This window comes from Apis laboriosa, unplaced genomic scaffold (assembly GCF_014066325.1).
Source record: "Apis laboriosa isolate Shangri-la unplaced genomic scaffold, ASM1406632v1 scaffold16_cov148, whole genome shotgun sequence".
NCBI lineage: Eukaryota > Metazoa > Arthropoda > Insecta > Hymenoptera > Apidae > Apis > Apis laboriosa.
In genome coordinates, this window is record NW_025222129.1 from 4,344,007 (window position 1) to 4,367,256 (window position 23,250).

Sequence of the window (23,250 nt, forward strand, 5' to 3'; positions counted from 1 at the left end):
GCAAATAATATAATTCTAGTCATGCAAAACAGACACTCCAAAGGAAAAAATATTCTGTATTCTATCACAAGAAGATAAATTATTTTCTATAGGAACAAAAAAATAAATATAAATACATATTTATTATAAATATGATTAAATTATTAAATCTAAATAGTAGCTATATTTCATTGTTCTACAAAATTTTTTCTATATTCTTTGTTATTTAAATAATAAATTCAAAATGCTAATAAATAGTATATCCATAAAATTAAATAAATTTTTCTGATTTTTTTTATACAAGATATACTAAATATATTAATAGAGGATATACTAAGTATATTAATTTCTCTAAAATATAAAATTATTTTAATATAATTATATTACATTAAATATAATATTATATATCAGAAAATTTAAAATTCAACAAGTTGAAAATTGGAAATAATAATTTGAATTAAAATTTTTTCTATAAAATATTTTAAATTAAATACAATACATTTGCAATAGCGAGTGTCGCATCATGATACATTAATTTCTAACATATAAAATATTCGTTTGTTGTTATACAAAAATATAAATACTATATCAATTTATATCGAATTATGAAAACAATTATACACATTTCAAACCTATACGGTTTTCGAGAATATTAATTTTAATTATCTCACAAGGCTACTAAATCACCAGCGATACTTCATTTTAAATAGAGGATTTCTAATACTTTTTCGTAAATGTTAAACATTATACATCCATGTCCATATGAATAAATTTATACCTTAAATCGTAACATTATTATAATAGTTTAAATTACATCATTTGAATAACGTTTAATGCATTTATAAAATAAATAATTCATAAGTTAAGAATATCCAATGATTTTCATGAAATATAGCTTAATACAGTAATGGTATTATGCGAAACTTGAGTATTTTTGTTCTCTTATATACATATACATATACATATATTTATTTGGCTATATTTATATTTATATTTAGTCCTTTTTATTTAGAAGAAAAATTTTTTTAAAATGGTGAATTCATACCAAGTTTTGTACCAAATTCTAATCGTGCTCTTTTTTGATACCTCACATTTACCCTGCAAATATTAGAATAATAAATTAAATATTTATTTTTATAAAATAATATATAAAATTATATATAATATAATATATAAAACTTACTTGATTTCCTGCCATTTGATCAATTCGTTAATGGCAAAGATTAATGGTAATGAAACTAAGAAAAATAGGGGAAGATGTAAAGGAAAATCTTTTATACTTTGCCCTTCGTCTTTCCAGAATTTACAAAACACTGTTCCTGAGAATGCAGCTTGTGCGCATAATCTAAAAAATTTGATTCGAATTGAAGAAATATTTTAGATATAATATAAACACACGCATACAATTATAATTAAAATTTATGATTTATAAAAAATGATTTAAAAAATTAAAATATTTTTTAAAAAATAAAAAAGTGACATGACTTTTGAATACTGATATTAGTACTTTTTGAGTTAAATATATATATCTTATATAATTTTTTTACTCACGCTATAAATGCACTGAAAAACCATACGTAATTGTTAAAGGGTTGTTTCTTCCAGATAGAATATTCTCTATGTACAAAGCTTATGGATATCGTTACTGTACGAAAAAAAAAAAAATATTAAAAAATTCGATAATATTCATCAAAGATTAGAAAATAAATAAGATTTACCTAAATGTAAAACTAACAGCGACAAAGCGAAATGTTGTATCACTAAAATAATGTTTGGTTTGTCACCCCAACCACCCCATGAAACTTCTCCTTGTGTATCTGGGTATACATACAAGCATTTAGAATCTGGTGTGTAAGTAGGGCACAAAGATAAAAACGAGATACATTGCGACAGAACTATCGTTATGACTGTCGGCAAAAATTTACTGCCATAACACCAAAGAACAAACAATGCAACCTGAAAAATCAAGAAAGTACTTATAAAAAATTCAAAAGAGAATTTTTCTAAATTTTTTGAATCTAAAAAATGTTTTCTCTAACAGTTTACATTTTTTTGTAACATGGAATTTTTTAAAGAATTTTACTATTTAAAATTAATAATTATTTTATATGGAGATAATTTTTTCAGAAAAATATAAATACAAAGTACCGATAATAAATAATGTTCCATTGTTAAATTAAGGATGATCATGCATTTATTATTTGGAATTTCAATTTTTTAAATATTTCAATATTTCTAAAATGAAAGGAAGCGCAAGATTCCATTTCTTCAGTTACGTTGGTAAGAATCTAATAAATTAGAATAATCATGTGTAATCCATTTATTATTATTATAACAATTATCCTTTCTTACCTGGCCATTTACAGTACATTGGTTTTTACCAGTTGCACGTTGCATTATGGTAGGATCCATTGGTGTAGCAATCATAGATATAGATAATATTGGAATGATTAAGCAGCACAACCATAAGACTTGATCGACCGAAAATAAGGGCGGTAGTAACAGGAAACCGGACATAGCTTGTGTAAAGGAGAGAGTAACTGTACAACAGAGCCAGAATTGCACGCAATTCCAGAGGCACATCATATAATGCCGAGCCTAAATATGCAATAAATAATGTCCAATAATTATAATAACTAAAATTTACTAATAAAACTGGAAATTGAATATATTATACAAATTCTTCTAAATGAAATCAAATTGGAGATGGTTATAATTAAAAATTTCATGTAGTCCATTATTCACCTCCATGATTAAGTGAAAAATTGCAATTGGATCTTCTCGTTTCACACTTAAAGAGCAAGCAACAGAATTCAATGCTCTGCTTAAATCAACTGGAGATGGACCTTGATCGTCTTTGGTTGGTATCAATACAGGAACTCTTTGACAAACTTGTGGATACAATGGTTCTACTGCCACTCTGGAACAATATCCATATTTTTAATTGTACATTTTCAAAATTGCATAGTTTAGATCAAGAATATTGTCAATTTTAGAAATAGATATATTTTATTATTATATTTTCTCGTATATTATCAATCGCATAAATATTTTTAAGTTCAATAAAATTTCCAATATTTCCAATATTTTTCCAATATATAAGAATATTTTCTCTATATTCTTATATACTTGAACATTGCATAAAATAAGTGAACGTATAATACAGTTTGACACGTTCTTTATATCGATTAAACTTTTATACGAATTTATTATTCCATGCGTGATTAAATTTTTATAAAAATGTATATCGTCGACGTTTCTCAACGTGCACCCGAGATTTCAAACAAATTAGAGAATTCTATATGTAAAGATGGATACTTGCAACCAAAAAGAGCTCGTTCTACGTTATATCATCAACCTTATAAGAGACCAACCTTAAAACTCGAGTCAGATACGACATATAGTTTGTCTTATTCAAAATTAAGTTTTATTCCTCAACCAAGGACCAGTTTTGCAAAATACGAGAAAATGTTAACGACGAAACCCGGAAAAATCGAATCTGATACGATATACAAGCTCTCATATCTTCCTTCAACTACGAAAAAACGGAAACCGTTCATTCCAAGAACAAATTTGTCTATTCATGGTTATCATGATTTGACGACCATTAACAAAACGTCTTATTTAAATCCTGGATACGTAAGAACGATTTCTTTTAAACCGTATCAAGGTAAACTTCAACAATCGATACCGATGGATTGTACAACAATAATGAAGGAATCTTATCAATATACACCTGTTAATGTCAAGAGACCACGGAAACGAGAATTTTGGCAGACTAAGTTCAAACCAGATTATGGAACTACGAATAAATTGTCATATCAATATGTAGAACCACTTAAGAAGAGAATTCGCGTATTCTACAAACCGGTTATCACCGCCAAAATTGAAAGAGACACGATTTATAATATGAGTTATCAGCTTCCAGGTCGCTGCATAACTAAATAGATTATGATAGTTTTTTTATATTGTATGTATAATATATTTAGTAATTTTTTTTACAGAAAATTTGTTTTTTAATTGAAGAACATATGTAAATTCAAAAAACGACTCTTGCCAAATTTTAATTATTAGATTCAAAATTTGATTACATTGCTTTATGAAGATATTTTGCGACAATGTATAACGAATATGTTATTAATCAAAAATTAATTATATTTGTGTAATTTCAGGAATTATGCAATATCTCAGGAAAAAGACAAAAATCATTTTTTTTATTATAAATTCTTTCAATTATGATTAATATACTTACCCTGCATCTGCTTGCATGAAGATGGGCATATTTTCTGCGTTAGCAGAGGAACCAAGTACGCATACGACTTCTCCATAATCTTGCATAATGTGCAACATTTCCCTTGTAACAGCGGTGTTGCAATCGGTGAATAGAGATACCAAAAGGGGTACATTGTCTATTAATTCTATGTGTGGTCGAATCTTATCGATGCCTCGAGGTAGTTTTGCCTAGATACAGGATGTACAAATTAAAAATATAGGAAAGAAAGAAATTTTATCGCGGGAACTCACTCTGTTCGACAAGTCAAAATTTACAGGAGCACTTTGCTCCGTGCTGTCTGTGAGACAACTCAAAGATCGCCATGCTTCTTGCCCGGAACCCAGGTCTACACTTTGTACAAGCACGCTATCTTCGCTTCTCACTGTGTCCTGTTCCCTATATAGAGAATCGATTATTCGTTAAATAGTTACAGCACGTGATCGAAATCGAAATACAAAATGAAAGTCGAAATGAACGAATTAATCTACCAGAGGTGTGCTGGAATCCAACGATTGGAATGGATCGGGAAGAGGCTGGGTTGGGCTGAAACCATGGTTATACTGTATTAATAAGATCTAGTCCTGAAAAACGGATTCTCGAAATTCTTGAAAATATTAAATATCTAAAATTTTGGCATATTTGAGGATTTCAACTCTTTTGAAAAATCTGATGCTTTCGAGAATTCCAATCCTCGAAAATTCATTCCAATTATTTTGGAGAATTTTCGAGTAGATACTTTTGGGAACACAATCCAATTTATATTTTAGGATTTTTGCACGTTTCAAAAATCTACCAATATGTAAAGATTAAAGCATACATAAAATAACGAGAGAACTAAAAAAGCGGATAATGGTACGAAAAAAAGATCTAGTCTCTATTTGGAAAAATATCAAGGGAGAACGAAAAATAATTACGAAACGTGTGCTGATCCTGTTCTCGTGATCCTTTGTACTAGATGACTTAGACTGCCATGCAAATTTAAAATAATATTATAGGAAAATCAAATCTCAAGGATAATTGCAAAAATAAATGATTTTCTCAAAGAAATATGTCAAATAATAAGTTTAAAGAAGGACAAACCTGTGGCTCATAGCGCTTTTAACTTGAGATGTTCCTGTGTCGTTCCATTCCGTGGTTTCATCATCGAATTTCACAGTGGAGAAATCGGTATTTATAGCGCTTGGTGCTGACATACTCATGGCACGGCTATTATCCAAATTGGTACTACAATGCAAAACAGAATCATACTATGGAAACATGATTATCTCGTGTACCGTTCATGCATGATGGGAATTCCTTGTAACACAAACACATCGATGCAGCATAATTATGCAGCAAAAATGTTTGAATGCATGCTCTTAATATTTCGAGTGTTCGCCGATTTTTTCGATTTCGAGTAATCGTATATCATGAAGCGAAAGATATATCTTTTAAGGAAGAGATAATAAAAATGGATAAACTTTGTTCTTTCCTTTTAGATTATTATCAGGTTGCGGATTTTTATGCATATTTTTCATATTTTATATAAGAATATTTGACTATAGATTTAAATTTAACTGTTTAAAAATTTAAGGGATGATTCTTCAAATCAAAATAAAATGTTTTTGACCTTGTTTTTCAATTAAAAAATGACTTCTCTAAGTCCGAATAATTATTATAGTTTGCCTTAAAACTTAATTAACTATATTAAAATTAAAAAAACTTTAAACTATACTTCGAGAACTATACTATAATTTCGAGAATAACGATTTCCAAACAGCGAATGAACGATCATATGAGGCACGGATCCTTACTTTTTATTCTCTTTACTCTAAATTCTTTTTCATTTATTTCAATACGATTTCCGATTTCCGAGATATCATCATATAAAGAAAGAAATAATTTTTAATCGTTTGCTACCTCTATCTCTTCGTTTCATTGAATTATGTCAATCTTTAGACAAGTGAGAAACGCGATTCTTGGAAAAAGTATACAATTCTTAAAAGATATAATACGCATTTCCAAAAAAAAAAAAATGTAAATCACGAGTTCTTTTATAATCTTTGCATTGCTTTAAATAATATGAAATTTTGAATCCTTATATCTCAACAATCAATTGAGATATCGGAATGAATAAAAAAAAATCTTTAGTAATATAATTTCTTTTATTTTCTGAAAGTGTTTTAATAAAATATATATGATATATTTTTTTATATATTGGTTGAATATTTGAACATTTCTAAATCGCATAAAAATTCGCATTGTAATGATCATTCAATAAAATATCAGTATCTTTTTATGCTATATTAAATATATCATGTTTTATTTTATTTTCATATAATTTGTATTATTGGAAATTATAAGAAAATAACATTGTTCATCGTTATTTGTAATAATGTAATTTGAATAATACAAATTATTCAAAATTATATTTGTATTATATATAATATATATAATATATTATATATAATACAAATATATATAATAATAGATTAAGATGTTAATATATATATAATAGATTAAGATGTTAACATGATATAAAAAAAAAAAAAAAATACAGATATTTCATTAAATAATTACTTAAAGGAAGAAACTTAAAGTTAATTTCTTTAAAATGTATCCCCTTCAATAAAAGTAGTTAGTGTGTAATAGATAATGATGAATGTACTTTTTTTAGTGTTTTATGTTTGATAAGAGGGTAAATTATGTAACATACCGAGGAGAGACACGATTAAGCAAGTGGCTGGCCTCATCCATGCAGGAGTAATTATGCTGATGAGATTGGGCCGAGGGAGTGGGTGAGGACATGGCTGCTGCCTGGCTCACCCACCAACCCACTAGACTCTCGGACCTAATTATTGGCGTGTTAGTTACATACATTTATTTATGTGTATTTTTTGTATGTCATGTAAATTACAAGATATTAACACATGTGCAAAGAATAACTGTTGAAGTGTACAGAAAGAATTAATATATTAAGTTTCAAAAAGTATTAATATAAATTTGTTTTCACTAATGAAAGAAGCCATTAAACTATGGTAATGTATTTCATTATTAACTATCAGCACAAATACAATCGTTTTAACATAACTTAATTTTCTAATCTTTAAAATAATTATGGAATAAATAGAAAATATATATAAGGAAACATTTAAACTTGAACTCTGTTCATTAAAATACATATAAATTAAAGTGAAATCAAAGGGGAAGAAACAAATCAACTAATCGCATTCGAAGAACGTTTAAAAAACTTTATGAAGAATTGATATTTATAAGTGAAATTAAAAAAAAAAAAGAATTATTAATAAAGAGCGTAACGAATAAACATGCAAATTAGTAACAATAATGAAAGAAAGAGGTATAGACAAACATATACGATGGAGGCATGTGTGGATATCTCTCCAGCCATTGCTGTCTCCTGTAACGTACATGCATATTTTACATTCACATCCATAGTTATGACGAATATAGCTAGTTAAACAAATTCATTATATCAGTTGCCACCATTTATTTTAAATTTAAGATTAAAGAGAAAGAAGAAAAAAGAAACACTAAGAGACGACATATATCTATGTAATATTGTGTATATATATTATATTCAGATTAATTGACAAAGAGAAGAAAATTGTAACACCAACAACATACGATTAGTGTGATACTTTGTGTTGAATATGTTTTTTTGTATACATATAAAACTTTACACATATAAGACAGAGAAGATAGTCTGTACTTTCCAACGTGAGGACATGCCCCAAACTTTTCAGATATTAATCCAAAAGCAAAAAAAAGCAAAGCAAAATAGTTTATAGAGACATTTAATATAATTAGCTGATAGAAGAAAGAGGTACAGTACCTAGCTCTTTCACTGAGCAACGATATGTGACAATTCCATCCGCTTTCAAGGCCCATCTTTTCCGAGAATACGCGTGATCTTAATTCGTTTTCTTTGCTGAAGTGAACAAATCGGATACAAGCTCTGTCGAGTTGTTCAATTAATTGTACCTGTTAAACATTTTATAGAAATTTATATATAAAATATTTTTGTTGATTTATTTCATTTATTACAAATTTATTTTGAATCGATAAAAATGTTTTACCATATCTGTTTGTGCTTGATACTGCATAGTGACCATACCAATAAAAACTTGATTACATTGAATGTCAAAACAGCTATCAACATCATTTACAATATCGTCTTTGTTCTCATTGCACAATAAAGAATCTGTGAAAATTTGTATAAAAATATAATTCGTTAATAAAATTTTTAACAGTTTCGAATAATATTAAATGATAATAATAAATCAATGAAAAAAATAGTAATTACCAGTCGAGTGAAATTGTCCAAGTATGCCTTTCACTCTAGGATCAAGAACATTTCTAAAATCCCAAGGTAGAGGAGTAGGACTTCTATGAGGTGCATATAAATGTTTGCTATCTGCAGGAAGTTCTAGATATATTTTAGACATTTTATCACAAATACCACGTGTTAATGGCCTATACGCAAATGCAGTACAATATGATGTTAAGCTCGTTCTTTGATAAAAATCTTGTACTTTTTTCCTGAAATATATATATAACATAAAAATATAAATGAAATTTCTCAAAGTTTAATATTTTCATACCTATCCGATGCTGATAATGGACAGAGATCATGACCGTCCCAAAATTCGATGCAAGAATCCAATATTATATCCGCTGTACCCTGTGTAAGTAATTGCAAACCTCCACCACTGCGTTCTCTAACTACCACAGCTACCATGTGTGGAAATGGAAATTTTAACTTCGTCGCGATACTCAAAGATCGTGCAAATTTGATATCTCGCCGAACCATTTCTGGTTGCTGAAACAAAAACATTTATAATTTTTCTATTTATTGAATTACAAAGAAAAAAGTTAAAAGTGATGCTTACAACATGCCTAAACGTGGACAATTGTTGCTCCAATTGAAATATATTTTGTGCCTGATCTTGGAAACCTATCTGCTTGGCTAACTCGCATAAACACCTATAAAAATCATATACATAAAATAAAATGAACTCATTATACATATTAAGAAAGATGAGTAGAAAAGAATAGAATAAAACAGAAATATCAGATTGTCCCATGATTAGCATTCTCATGAATATATGTATGTTTGGAGATAACATTCACCCATATATATAGGATAACTATAAATACGAGGAGGATACATATAAATAACTATGGTTGGACTGACCACATATGTCCAAGGCTCCCTGATTCGTCGACTAAATACACCTGTCTTGAACTTTGCATTGTATCTTTTGCCTGATACCCACTCTTATCTTCTATACTGTGATCCTGGTAGCTGACAAATGTGTATGATCAACGTTACTGGTAAATTGGACGTGTTACCATTGGATACTGTCTTAGGATAATGATTAACTGCCATATGATAAACTGGATGTAATTAGCATTGATAGATATATTAGGAGAATTAGTTTTGCAGAGATAATGCAGACAAACGAGGGGAAGAAATGCATTTGCGAAAAAAAAAACACATAAACGATAAATACATTCCTAGAGACATGTATACCTACCGTCTGTTCGTTACTGGTACTAGATTTTCGTTAAAAAGAGCTTCACACGTGACATGGCAACAAAACTGCATGTAGTGCTCTTGCGTATCCATATTACATGTGTTGAGAAGAATCGCTAAACCTAGGGGTTTTAATGAGTTCAAATGTTGTCTCCAAGAATGGTCATCGAACTGTAGACGAAATGGTAAAGCATGGTCATGAGTAAGATCCAAAACTTCAGCTGTTGAATGGGACATATCTGAAAATTATTTTTGTGAATTTACGATTTTGTAATTATTTCATTAAAAACAATTATTTTGTAATTACTTCATATTTTTGTGAATTACTTTATATTTTTTTAATTTTCTTTCTCTTACCATGAGTCACATAAGATGTCTTATTCGAATCTTGTTTGGAATCGTCAGTTTGTGTCTGATACTGAGGTTCCGAGTTTCTATCTAAACTACCAGTACTACAAGATAATTTTAATTGTAGATATTTAAATTGAATATTGATAAAGAATCGTCGATTTTTATAAATATTTACCTTGAAGATGGGGATAGAGTATTAGCATTTCGTAAAAAGAATACTTTCTCGGCAGTTGGATTAGGCCACGAAAGGATCCCTTTTTTATCCACGCAACACAGTGCCTAGAAATTGGCTTGCTTTCACTCATTTTCTCTAATATTATTTAAAGATAAAGTCGTCGTTTAAAATACCGTGACTGATCCTAAAACATGTAGAATACTAGCGGATCTTGACATCATATGCTCTTTACCAAACAATATATCAAAAAAGTATTCTTTTAATTCCAACCAATTGTACACTACTTCTGGATGGCTAGGTCCGGAAATATCCGCATCTTCGAAAGGATCCACAAACTAAAATGAATGAATTTTAGGATAATATTTATCCGATACAATAATATTTATCCGATACTCAAAGAAAATTCTTTTATCTTAATGATGTATTAACCTGAAGTTTCTTCGAAGATTGATAAAGCTTAAATAGAGCTTTGAAACGAGCCATTCCGAAACAATTTAAAAAAATCCAACAAGTCGGGAATACTAACGGAAGTAAAGGGATACTAATAGCGATCGGTTGTAGCAAGAACATTTCATTCCAATAACCGACACCGAAATATTCTGACACATACATATATCGAAATAAATTAGCAACTAGAACGATAATTAAAAGAATTGGATAAGCCAATTGTTCAATGCAACATATCATTAAAAGATGCCGTTTGCGATTGTGATACGTGACTGGCCTGTCTAAAGCTTGATCGAGAGCCATTCTGAGATTCATTAAATATGGTGTTTCTTGAAGTTTGTAAATTTTATTCTTTAAAGGCGTTCGTGCCTGTGGTGTTGAAAATATTTCATTAGCACTGTGAACCTGAGGACTATATACTTCTCTTGCATGTAATACTGGTGCATCAGCATCCTAAAATTATTTTTCATATTAGAATTTTATTTCATGTGATCAAACGTGTATTAAATTTAAAAAATTGTAATTTACATCATAAGGGACACAATATCCAGGTGCCTGTTGTCCAGGTTTTATGACAATTATATCACTAGCAACTAACAATGCCCAGGGTAAATTAATTATGCGACCATCGCGATAAGTCCACTGTAAAGTTAAACAAGGAGATAGTGGACTGCATAAATGTGGATAATTCTCTGGATTCCATTGGCAAGTATTTTTTGCCACTGAAATCAGAAAAATACAATTATTTAAAAAAGAAATTTATTTAATGTGTAATAAAATTTGGATGTTTAATTACTTTGAGATACCTTCTAATTGATCGAGGAGACCTTGTACTCTATAAGGAATTTCTTCATGTCGTAATTTATTATCAGATACGACTAAAATAAAATTTAACATCACTAGACAACAAACAGTCAGTCCTTCATAAGGCAGTGTAGGATACCTATGATATCAAATTTTATTTATTACATATAATAATTCATATTTTAATTTTTATAATTTTTGTAAACCATTTTTATGAATTTTATGGATAAAAGTTTATAGCAGTAATTTAATAAATATAATTAATATATATATAATATATAATTATATTAATTATATATATATATAATTAATATAATTAAATATAATAATATACTATTGCTAATATATATTACAAGCATTAATTATTACAAAAAAAATTTTATGTAATACTATATTTGATACCTGAAAAGAGATTGATTTAATTCATACCATGTATCGTTGATTGTGAAGAATGCAATAACAAGTATAATGGCATTGATCAAAAGTGCAATTGCTGAAGTCCAACAAAGAGTTGTATATTGACTACGATGATGTAATGTATCCTTTAGCCAAGCTTTATATTTTCTGCACATAATATATACAATATTTCCAATATAAAATATGGAATTTATTTATAAATATAAATAATATAAATAACAAATAAGTAATGAAATTACTTATTTCTTTTGTACTCTTCTTCATATTCTTGTAAAACTCTTTTAACATCACGTTGTAATATTTCAAGAGCAATTCTTGTACTTAGTCCTAATGGCTTTGCAGATTTAGTATTAATATTTTCAGTTGGTTTGCAAGGAGTATCCTTTCCTTGATCGCCATCCATTTTCTATGTAATAAAATCATTAAAATTTTATATATCTTATAATGTGGAATGCATCAAAATTCACATATAAATTTCATAAATTATACTCACATATAAAATTAAAAATATATATACAAAAATTCTATTATGATAGATTTTTTATATATATAAAATTAAAAATAAAGATAGAATAGAAATAAATTTTACACAAGAAGCAAGAAAAAATAATTAAATATTTAATTAACTAATGATAAGTATATCATTTTAAAATATACATATACTTTAAAAAGTAAATATAACATGCAGAGTACACAAAAAATAAAAATATAGGCAAATAAAATTTCTAGCAATCTATTATCCATAATTTTTATTTTATTTATAGATCATGCATTTCAATCTTGATATTGTTTTTTTTTTAATGTCATATTTAAGCAACAATGTATTCATATTCCAATAAACAGCATAGAAAAATGAATAATGAAAAATGTAAATTGACAAAAAGTCTAAGCAATATTTTCAATTTTTATTACAGCACAAATAAGTACAGGAAATTGAAATAAATAAGGAGAGAAAAATGCAAATATAATTTATTATAGCCAGTCTTAAGGGATGAAAGCGAATCAAAACAAATGGAGCAAGGTTAAAAGGCATTAACACTTGTATAAATCAATTAATTGATAATAATGTACCATTTTCGTATTTGAAGTGCAATTTTTTACTTTATAATTCAGTTGTAAATCGAATAATTAAAAATAACGATAAATGTATCATAATTGTAAATGACCTAAATTAGAACAAAGAATGCATAATTCGGATGGGTCAGAGCACAAACACATAGCAGTTCAGCACATGACGCACTGCTGACGACAGTGCAGAACTTAAAGTTTTGTTGTCATTTTCTTCATAATATTTTGTTATATAATTTATTAAAAATTATAACCGATACGTCTCATATTTTTGTGTTAACAATTCAATAAAAATAATAAACAATTAATTTTTGAGAATATGCATTCTTTGTCATAGTGTTTTTTTAATTGTAATGTAGTATAACCTTAAAAATGGATTTATTATATACTGTGAATAGAAAAGTTGCTCCAAAATCTTTTCTAAATCAAGAAAGGTATGTGATTTTTTTTTACAATTAAACAATTTTATTGTATACAAATATTCTTTTTAATATATTAATATTTTATTAAAAATAAATTTTACTAATATAACAAAAAAATATATAAATATATTATTATTATTTATAATATATTATATATATAATATATTATTATATATATATATATATATATATTATTATTAAATACTTATTATTTACATTTATATATTGTCAAAAATAAAATATTAAAAAATGAAATGTATTTTATCTATTGTAATATTAATAATTTTACGTAATTGATTAAATATATTTTCATAAATTTTAATTATATATAATTATTTTATTATTATTATTATTATTATTATAATATAAAATTATGTTTAATTCAGAGAGAATATATTTTTAAAATTTAATTCTTTAATGTTTATACAGTAATCAAATTTTTAGCCTGTATGAGGGACAATCTTTATGTTCGTTATCTAGTCGTAATATTGTTGCTTTTACTACAACTACAGAGTTAGATGATAATAATGGAAAAACATGGGGATCCCATGTTTATGTCTGTGACTTGAATATGCCTTGGCATACCCACAAGTATGAAATACTTATAAATAATTTATTATCTATAATTTATTCAAGAAATTTCATAAAATTAATTATTATTATATGTAATTAGAGTATTATCAAACAAAAATATTATCACCGCATTAGAATGGGATCTGCCAGGTGACAAATTAGTTGTTGCTGATTCTATTGGAAATATTCAATTATGGATGTTCAAGGATCATGTTCTTAATGATTGGGTATTAATTGGCTCTACCTGTTTTGTTGGTGAACATATATTAGGTGCAGCTTGGTTTCACAATGGGAAAAAGGTATTTCTAAAGTATTAAGAAGTTCTTTTTATTATTGTTTTTGGTGAATTTGTTTTATAGGAAAAAATTTAATATTTTAGACAGGACTGGTAACAGAAAAAAAGGATAGTATTCATTATAGTGAAAAATTTAATCATTTACCTTTTGCTCCCTCTGTAAGACAATTTGGAGGCAGAGCAGCAGAGGGTGTATTAGTAGTTTCAACAACAGGCATGGTTGGTGCTGTTATGATTACAAAAGATTTTCAAAATCCTATTTGCTCCTCTACAGAGAGTTTAGGCAGTACAAGACACAGGATAACAGCAGTTGATTTATGTTATGGAAAAAGTATAATATTATTATTTGTAAAACAATATTAAAATAATTATTTCTTTTTCAACAAGTTGATTAATATAACATTTTGTAAACTTTTAGATGGTCATATTTTAGTAGCTATAAGTAGTGGAAATATTTATTTACCAATTAGATGTTATAGAGTATTAGTACGTAAAAATGATGATAAATGTACTATAACTTCACAAGCATTGCCTAGTTTTTTTCTACAAGATGGTGCACCAAAAGACAATACATGTATGATTAAATAATCTTTTTTTAATCATATATTGTAATATATGACAAATAATAAAGTTTTTTTCTTAGATACAAGTGTAACACATTTGAAGTTTGTAGTCAGAGAGGATGCAGATTCCTTAGTCATAGCAGTAAATAGTGATAATGGTGGTATAGTGGAAGTATGGGAATTAAGAGAAAAATCACAGCCAGTTCACAAATTATTTCAACCTAAAACGTTAGAACCATTTAAAACTGTAGTAGTATGTGTTCTCCAATTTAAAGTTTTAATTGTTTTCCATACAACAAATTTAAATAATTTCAACTTAATGATATATATTTTTAATACATATTTATAGGTATGGCAGCATCAATCGCAATATCGTTGTTCGTCTCCGATTGCAGCGATAGCGACTACAAAATTATCTATAGTTACCACATTACCTCCTCCAAGTTATGTTATAGTAGCTTTAGCGGATTCATCGATACATTGTTTAAGTCGTGATTGTTTAAAGGAAATATCGTTTTCCTCTTTAAATATGGCATGGCGAGCTGATGAACCTAATAACAAATATTTTAAAAGTTCGGTTTCGATAACCAATATAGATATATCTTGGCTTGGTTGTGTACTTTTAGCTTGTGATACACGCGGAAATTTATATTTGTATAAATTACTACCTGATGGAGGTAATTTATTTTTTGATGTAAAAATTTATATAAAAAAAAAAAATTATCTTAGAAAAGTAAAGATTATATTAAAAAAACTTTCTTATAGGACCATCATTAACATTAAGTTATGCTTGTACATTATTAGAATATTGTTTAGTAACGGGATTAGATTGGTTGGACGTACTCTTGTGTTTAAGATCTTCGATGATCGAGCCATTGTGCGATAGGCTGGATGTTTCCTTTAATAGACAATTGCAGCCTATACAACAGTATCATTATATTCAATTTCTTTGCATCAAAATATCATTGTACAGGTTTCATGTTATTTCTTAAATAAATTTTCATGTTGATTTTACGTTGCTTCATATCAAATAATGATATATTTTTAGAATGTTAGTGTCAGGACAAAGTAAAGCTGCCGATTTGTCATCGTTACTTATGATACATTCGGTAGCAACCGCGTTTAAATCATTATTACGGCCGTCAGATTTAATTTCTCATGATAAGGGACCAGCAGAGAGTTTAGCAACAGTAATTAATGAAGCAATCACTGATGTAGATAAGGTAAAATTAAAATATTTTTTTTTTTTTTTTTTTTGCGGCAAAAATTTCAATAAATCTATAATCATAATATATGTGTAATTACTAGGTACTTTTACATCTCGATCCTAAAGAATTTACTGTGGAACCAAGTACGTTACAATCATTACAACAATTGATTCAATGGGTCGCAGATCTGGCTTTAAATCTTTTGGCTCGTCTTCCAGAACAGAGATTGCAAATGAAGTCTGGCGGTGTTAGTATTAGAAATAAATTCTGAATAATATATTGGTCAAAATAGGATAATTGTATTAATTTTTTTTTTTTATGTGATGCAGTATGAACTTCTGAAAGATCATAAAGCCTTGAATACATTAAGAGAATTGCTTGTGATAATACGTATATGGGGTTTACTGCGTCCTTCGTGTCTTCCAGTATTTCTTCGTAGTGCTGATAATCTCGATGTACTGGCCTTATTATTCCGTTTATTATCAAAATTGATTCAACCAAATGGTGATGGTCAAACTCAACAAATAGATGATGGTCTAATTGGTAAGTTCTTTCATGATATATATAATATGTATCATATAAACAGTAATATAAATATTAATGTAATATTTATATGTGTAATAAAATTGCGATATAATATTTATAAATAATCATTTATTATGATATTATTATTATTATAATAATCGTTTTAATTTTATCATTGATATTGGTCGGAAGTAAGATAAAACCACATCCTCGTATTTAAAAAGGAAATTGTAGATTTTTTCGTGGCGATAAATGTATAGAGTAGGTATTATACGCCAGTGTGCATAAAACATATTGTGCGATAGTATTATAATTTTTAGATTTCTATTAATTTTAATTTTTACTTTTTGAAATGAATGATAAATTTGCGGTGAAACATACAAACTCAATAAATTTAAAAAAACAAAAATTGTTATTGAAGGAAAGTGAATCGAATAATTGTTTCCCGTATTCGAAACCATACAAATTAGTTATATTTTGTATTGTATCATGTTGTATATTTTTTATTTATTGGTTCATATTGACACCCCTTTTAATTAGTGCTTTTGCCAATCATTATTCAGGCAAGATTGAAATTTGGTCAGGTAGTTTCGTTTTATATTGGCTCATTGCGTTTCTAATTTGGCTTTTCATTATGTTGTGTTTGATTATCATTTGGAAATGTGACGAAATTAAAAGCAACAATAAAATAAAATTGGAATCTTATGGTACGAACAGTACTCTGAAATCCGGATCTTTAATCAATACTAAACTTGATTATTCGCAAAATACGAAACTGAAAGATAAACCATTGAATGATTTAATTATTGATAAGAATAAAATTTCACATGATAAATTAAATATTAATAATTCTGATGAACTTCGATATAACAAACTTAAAAGATATAGAGATCTTCCGCCTTTAGTGATTCATCGTCGTAATTCGGGTAATGATATCGAACATACTGGAATTGTGAATGTAAAGAAGAATATTAACGAAAGTATCAATGAAAATAACGAAGATGAATATCTATTAAAGACTGGAAACAATTATCTGAAAAATCAAAAAGAATCGATAAAAGATTATTTAAAATTGGTAACAGTTACTCCGCAAGATGAATTGGATACAAAAACACCAAAAGAATCTCTTTCACCGAGAGAATTGTTTTTTATTGATCTTATAAGAGAAGCTAAGAAAGCTGAACAAAACAGAGAAAATAATCCTCAAGAAACTGAAAAGAAACATTTTTTCTCTGATGATTTTTCTCCAACTGAAAAAGATGTAAATAAAAATTTAAAAGAAGAGAAAAAATTAATAGAGAATTTAACAGATCACAGAACAACATATTTTATCGCGGATATAAAAAGTCCAAAAAGTGAAAAAACTGAAGTATTTTTAAAAATCGAGTCGGATTATGAATCAGCTAAAAAGTGGTCCATGAATTTAAATGATAGAAAACCAATTCTTATATTAGAAAATACTTCTAAAGATGAAGAAAATGAAAATTTGAAAGATGCTATTCTATAATTATTCTATTCGAAATATAATTAAATATTCTCTAGTTTAATAAAGATTTAAATTATTATTTTATTATTAGATATTAATTCCAAAGTATATTATCATAAGTATATATTGATTAAATTATAAATTATAAATTAATAATAAATAAGAATTGCAAAATAAAAGATATATTTAAACAGATACATTTTTGATAGTGATTATTTTAAAATAGAACAATGGAATGAAAAACTTGATAAAATATATTATTTTACTATGATAATGATTTACTTCCAGATGATTGTTGCTTGTTACCTAATCAAATTATGATACCTCAATTACATCAAGGCAATAGTTTAACAGCTATTGCTACACCTGTGCTTTTTTATCAAAATTTTCCTTTGCAGGTAAAAAAGTTTTTCAGTACTTTCTCTCTTCAATATAAAGAGCTTTTAATCCTTTATTTTTTTTTAAATTATAGTTAGAATATAGCATAGAGCCAGAACAATTATTATTTGTACCTGAATTTAATCCAATTGAAGGTTGTATGCATAGTGGTCAGATTGTGGATGGTATAAGGCATTTGTATCTTGGAAAACAACCACTTCTTGTTAAGCAATGTACAAGGTATTATATATAATGAATAGTAATGATTATATTTTCTTCAAGTTTTCTTCATATAAAATTTTATATTAATTAAAATTAAATTAAAATTTCAGGTGTGTTGGAAAAGCTCAAGTTCAAAATATGACAAGAACAGCTGCAATTAGAGCATGGGATCAAAGATGGGCACGAGCTTGTCGTTGTGGTGGTATTTGGCGAATTCATAAAGCTTATTCTTAAATAATTAAATAATTTATAAAAGTATATGTTGCGATTTTATACATGATAAGATGATAAGTTATATTAAGCATTTTTAAGATATAATGTATTTGATATTGAACAAATTTCATTTCATATTCATGTAAATAATTTTTATTTAGATAGGTAAAATAATTAAATAATTATTAATTTTTATTATTTTTATTTATGAATACAATAATTTTTTTTAAATTTTGCACCTAATAATTAATCCTTGAGCAAGTGCATTTGTAAAAATTCTTTAAATATTTTTTTAAATATAAATACGTATATATATATGTATATATATATACATATATATATATATCGAAGGAAATGCAGAGACGTACTCCAATTTATTTTACAAAATTTTTCGTTACTCTATTACTGTTAATAAATTATTAATAAACAAATAATTTTTAAATTACACATATATTGTTATTTCATAAACTACGGAATTTTATTATATCGTTACATAATTATGGAGATTCTGAATACATAAAATGCATGTATAAATCATAAGAAACAACAAAATTTTAATATTATTTTTTTTAAAACAAGACGGCCATTGAAAGTTTATTTGATATAATATACTCTTTTACAATTCTTTATTTGTTGTTAATGACTTTCTTCTTTCTTACCATTTACTCTTTTGAACTCTCCCATATTTATTGTTGAAATTGGTGAACCAAATATAGCTAAGTAATCAATCCTTGTTACTTCATTACCAGTTTGATTATCTTTTACAAAAATTTGTATATTCTGTACATTTTGGAATTTCACATAACGCAAGGCAATTGGATTACCTTCTTCAATATCCTTTGCTGATAATCTACACAAAAAAAAATATAACGTTATTAGATAGATTTTATAATATATTAAATAATATAAATAATATAAAAATGATGAATTTACGTTAAATCTTGGATGCTTGTATTAGAATCTGCCATATCAAAATCAATTGTTCTAGGTTGATTAATAAACAATTTAATATTTTTTGGTCCCTTATCTTTGGGAGCTTTAATCTTTAAAGAATGTACTTTAACTGCTTGTGAAAATGCAATAGATAATATTAATTGTTCATCACATTCACTTTCCAAATATCCATCATCAGCACTCAAGCATTGTAAGAAATTGTGATCATCAGATTCATTTAAACATTCAGATTGTGCTTTTGTAATGAAAGTAGCTAGATCCATCTGCAAAAGATATAGTTGAGAAATTTTTGAATCATATATTTAGTATCTTTATTTCTAATATTTTTATATAATATATATATTTTTATATAACAAAGTTGGGTACAGACATCCAGGGAAATATATGTATGTAAATAATATTTTTTATTAAGAAGAGAGTGAAAACATCTAAATGTGGTACAAGTTTTATATTTTGAATATATATAATCAATTTTGTGTGATGATATTTACAAAATATTATAAAATTATGAATACATGCAATTGATAAATCAATATGGTTTATATATTTTAATTGATGACATTTTTTTTTTTAATTAATGAATAAGTTATAATGTTAATATCCACTGAAAGAAGGTTACCACAACTTGTTTATTGGTACTTATTCCACAAATACAGAACTGCAGCAAGAAATATCATTCCAAAAATATGGTAATAAACATTATCACTATTTCGTACATGTCCAGATACTGGACTCTCAGAATCCTCTAAATCTCCAGAGCCATAAAATTGTAGAATTTTTGATTCCAATCCAGTTGGATCAGCTCCTTGACATAATCCCAATTTTGTTTGGTTACGGTAAAATATAAATGTGGGCATTGCACTAACTCCTTGCATAGCAGCAGTTTCTGCACACTTGTCTACATCAACTTTAAGGAATACTGCATTTGGATATTTAAGTGATAGTTGTTCAAATATTGGTGCAATTCGCTGGCATGGACCACACCTAATTTAAAAATTAATTTAAAAATTACTAAATTAACATTATATTAAAATTTAGGAAAAAAAATAAAAATTATTTTGTTTGTCTTAAATACTCATTGAAATTATAATATCAATTATAATTATATTAAAATGTTATTAATCCGAAATTGAAATATAAAATTAATATTTTTCATTCAAATCAAATTAATAAATAAATGTGTAAATATAATATATTAATAATACTAATATAAAAATATTATATTTTTTTTTGGCTATTAATGCTACAAAGTAATAATTATTGCTTAAATGTTTGACTACAAAAGAAATATAAAAATGAATAAAAATTTAAAAACTAAATAGGTTTATACAGCAAATATGGAAATCGAAGTTTTCAGATTTTAGTAACCTTTCATTTAATGTAACCTTAAAAAGCTTACCATGTTGCTGTGAAATCAACTACCACCAATTTTGTACCCGCACTAGCCATTTCTCCATAAAATTGGCCATCATCATTGATTACGCGTACAGCTCCCATTGTATTTTTTTAATACGATCTAATACAACATGAATGACGACAAAACGTTTCAACTATTATCAAAATGTTGAATGACTGGCACTTTGAGCATACAGAACCGCGTACTCGAATGCGTTTAATTTTTATGGCTAATTTACGTTAAAATGATTCAGGTTTGCGATTGGAAACTTACATGAAAGCTTTATATATAACATAAAACTTTATATATAAAATAGTTGGATGAATTGAAAATGCAACTAATGCTACAATATATGAAAATGCGACTTAAATTTAATCCGCCAATAATAAAATATTTTCAATGAACTTTTCTAAATTATTTTTCTAAATATATTTATTTATATTATTTATTTTTATTATTATATTTGTTTTTTATTATGTGTATTTATATTATGTTCGAGATATGAAAATATTTTTTATTGTATATCTTTTTACAAAAATTGAAATTGCATTTGCATTCATATTATGCTCATATTTCGATTCTTCCTCGAATCGAATTCATTTTTTCTTTTATTAAAAATTATAATTTAAAATAAATTATAATTTAAAATGAATATTATAATTGAAATGAAAAAACATTAATTTAATTTTCTGATCGTGTGCAATTGGAATTCATAATTAAAACATATTATATAATACTTTAATTTTCGCGCGAATTAAATAAGAAAATGGAGAAATTCTAACCAATTAGAAGATTGCTAAGATTTAGCAAAATGAATCATTGCGCATCATAATGCGCATGATGTCAGTATAGAGTTAAAATTGTGGTGATAAGTTGCATTTTACCGGTTGTGTGTAATTACGTAAAATTTTTATTAGATAGATTATTATATTACGGTTATTAAGTTTAAGTAGAAATTATTAAGCTTTGTTAATTAATATATGTTTATTTAACTTAGTTATTACATTAAATTTGATTTGAATAGTGTTTTAAACTTTTATCATAAAAGTGTAAATTATCATTTAATTGGAATTTCAAAAGCGGGATAGCTTTGAAAGTTTCTGCATATATCATGAATTAAAAGATAATTCGACAATATTTATACAAATATGGTAAGATTTTAATAAAAATATAATTAATATACATTTTTTTTATCTTTTCATTCACATGATGGAAATAGTTAAATTATAATAACCGATTCATATACATATTTTATATATAATTGTGTCTTAAATAAGTCTATTTGTATATTCAATTCGTTATTTGTATATTTCTTGATTTACGTATAAGATTGAAAATATCTCTTATGATTTAAGCTTTCTAAATTGACTCGCGTTTATGCCATGCTCAACAAGTTTCGATATGTCGATTATTGAGCATATTCCTCAATTTATATTTCGATATATCGAAATCGCGAGATGTCATTCTTTTCTCTAAACTTGTGACGATTAGACGTTTCTTTTCAAGTATGTGATTTATCTATTCTATAATATTTATTTATATATATTACTATTATTTTTTTTACTTTTGTACTATTATTTCATTAATACGTGTTTGTTCAATTATTTATAAAATGTTAATATAGTTAACAGTTCTTTGAAAAATAATTTATTTTTTATTAATTTATTTGACTATTAGAGTTCCAGTTCGTATTATGATCTTCTAAAATGGAACATAAATTAGATTATATTTTTGTTTTACAATACAATTAATCTTATATTTTTTATACATTTCTTTATATTACTTTTATACATTTCTTTTAGAGATTTAATTTTCTTTTATGCAGATAAGTAGCTGATTGCTGAAATTACTTTAGGCGGGAAAAAGGATTTTCAATATGGACGCTATGATGATAATTTGTTTTATGGAGAAGAGGTAAAGTTTGAGTTACTATATTGAAAAAAGATATATGTAATTTTTTACTTT

General features: G+C 26.5%; 5 protein-coding genes across 9 annotated transcripts in view; 3 read left to right on the top strand and 2 right to left on the bottom strand.

Annotated features, from left to right (window-relative positions):
* Nucleotides 1–417: 417 nt before the first annotated feature.
* LOC122711216 (transmembrane protein 94) lies at nucleotides 418–13,205 on the bottom strand. Of its 2 annotated transcripts, XM_043929770.1 has the most exons (25): nucleotides 13,054–13,204; nucleotides 12,222–12,388; nucleotides 11,995–12,129; nucleotides 11,568–11,704; nucleotides 11,290–11,483; nucleotides 10,744–11,214; nucleotides 10,488–10,649; nucleotides 10,315–10,418; nucleotides 10,146–10,240; nucleotides 9,790–10,027; nucleotides 9,142–9,235; nucleotides 8,854–9,071; nucleotides 8,556–8,791; nucleotides 8,329–8,453; nucleotides 8,085–8,233; nucleotides 6,948–7,082; nucleotides 5,333–5,476; nucleotides 4,504–4,648; nucleotides 4,232–4,440; nucleotides 2,725–2,899; nucleotides 2,332–2,577; nucleotides 1,698–1,935; nucleotides 1,531–1,624; nucleotides 1,163–1,324; nucleotides 418–1,077 (listed from the first exon to the last, which is right to left on the bottom strand). In XM_043929770.1, the coding sequence occupies exons 1-25, from the start codon at nucleotides 13,054–13,056 to the stop codon at nucleotides 1,005–1,007; spliced, it is 4,149 nt and encodes a 1,382-aa protein (XP_043785705.1). In that variant the 5' UTR covers nucleotides 13,057–13,204; the 3' UTR covers nucleotides 418–1,004. The 2 variants fall into 2 exon arrangements, with proteins under 2 accessions (XP_043785705.1, XP_043785706.1); XM_043929771.1 differs by lacking the exons at nucleotides 418–1,077; nucleotides 1,163–1,324; nucleotides 1,531–1,624 and adding an exon at nucleotides 2,128–2,267 and having other exon boundaries at nucleotides 1,824–1,935; nucleotides 13,054–13,205.
* Nucleotides 2,908–4,267, top strand: LOC122711220. Its single transcript, XM_043929788.1, has 2 exons — nucleotides 2,908–3,949; nucleotides 4,152–4,267. Exon 1 carries the CDS (start codon nucleotides 3,220–3,222, stop codon nucleotides 3,925–3,927), a length of 708 nt encoding a protein of 235 aa, XP_043785723.1. The 5' UTR covers nucleotides 2,908–3,219; the 3' UTR covers nucleotides 3,928–3,949; nucleotides 4,152–4,267.
* Nucleotides 13,206–13,231: 26 nt separating the features above from the next.
* On the top strand, nucleotides 13,232–19,120 carry LOC122711217 (mediator of RNA polymerase II transcription subunit 16). Of its 3 annotated transcripts, none has more exons than XM_043929775.1 (14): nucleotides 13,232–13,484; nucleotides 13,917–14,063; nucleotides 14,146–14,344; nucleotides 14,425–14,671; nucleotides 14,759–14,914; nucleotides 14,984–15,156; nucleotides 15,253–15,580; nucleotides 15,669–15,876; nucleotides 15,952–16,126; nucleotides 16,212–16,358; nucleotides 16,441–16,654; nucleotides 18,411–18,520; nucleotides 18,595–18,740; nucleotides 18,833–19,120. In XM_043929775.1, exons 1-14 carry the CDS (start codon nucleotides 13,423–13,425, stop codon nucleotides 18,954–18,956), a joined length of 2,436 nt encoding a protein of 811 aa, XP_043785710.1. In that variant the 5' UTR covers nucleotides 13,232–13,422; the 3' UTR covers nucleotides 18,957–19,120. The 3 variants fall into 3 exon arrangements, with proteins under 3 accessions (XP_043785710.1, XP_043785707.1, XP_043785708.1); XM_043929772.1 differs by having other exon boundaries at nucleotides 13,902–14,063; nucleotides 18,833–19,119; XM_043929773.1 differs by having other exon boundaries at nucleotides 13,902–14,063; nucleotides 15,669–15,870; nucleotides 18,833–19,119.
* A 426-nt stretch (nucleotides 19,121–19,546) lies between these two features.
* Nucleotides 19,547–21,525, bottom strand: LOC122711219 (thioredoxin-like protein 1). Of its 2 annotated transcripts, none has more exons than XM_043929786.1 (4): nucleotides 21,289–21,525; nucleotides 20,549–20,873; nucleotides 19,869–20,152; nucleotides 19,547–19,785 (listed from the first exon to the last, which is right to left on the bottom strand). In XM_043929786.1, exons 1-4 carry the CDS (start codon nucleotides 21,384–21,386, stop codon nucleotides 19,572–19,574), a joined length of 921 nt encoding a protein of 306 aa, XP_043785721.1. In that variant the 5' UTR covers nucleotides 21,387–21,525; the 3' UTR covers nucleotides 19,547–19,571. The 2 variants fall into 2 exon arrangements, with proteins under 2 accessions (XP_043785721.1, XP_043785722.1); XM_043929787.1 differs by having other exon boundaries at nucleotides 20,606–20,873; nucleotides 21,289–21,513.
* Nucleotides 21,526–23,147: 1,622 nt separating this feature from the next.
* The window catches only part of LOC122711218, a 341,055-nt gene continuing 340,952 nt past the window's right edge, over nucleotides 23,148–23,250 (top strand). Inside the window, exon 1 of the mRNA XM_043929778.1 lies at nucleotides 23,148–23,199. The gene's annotated coding sequence lies outside the window, so the exon portion shown is untranslated. The remainder of the gene's footprint in view (nucleotides 23,200–23,250) is intronic.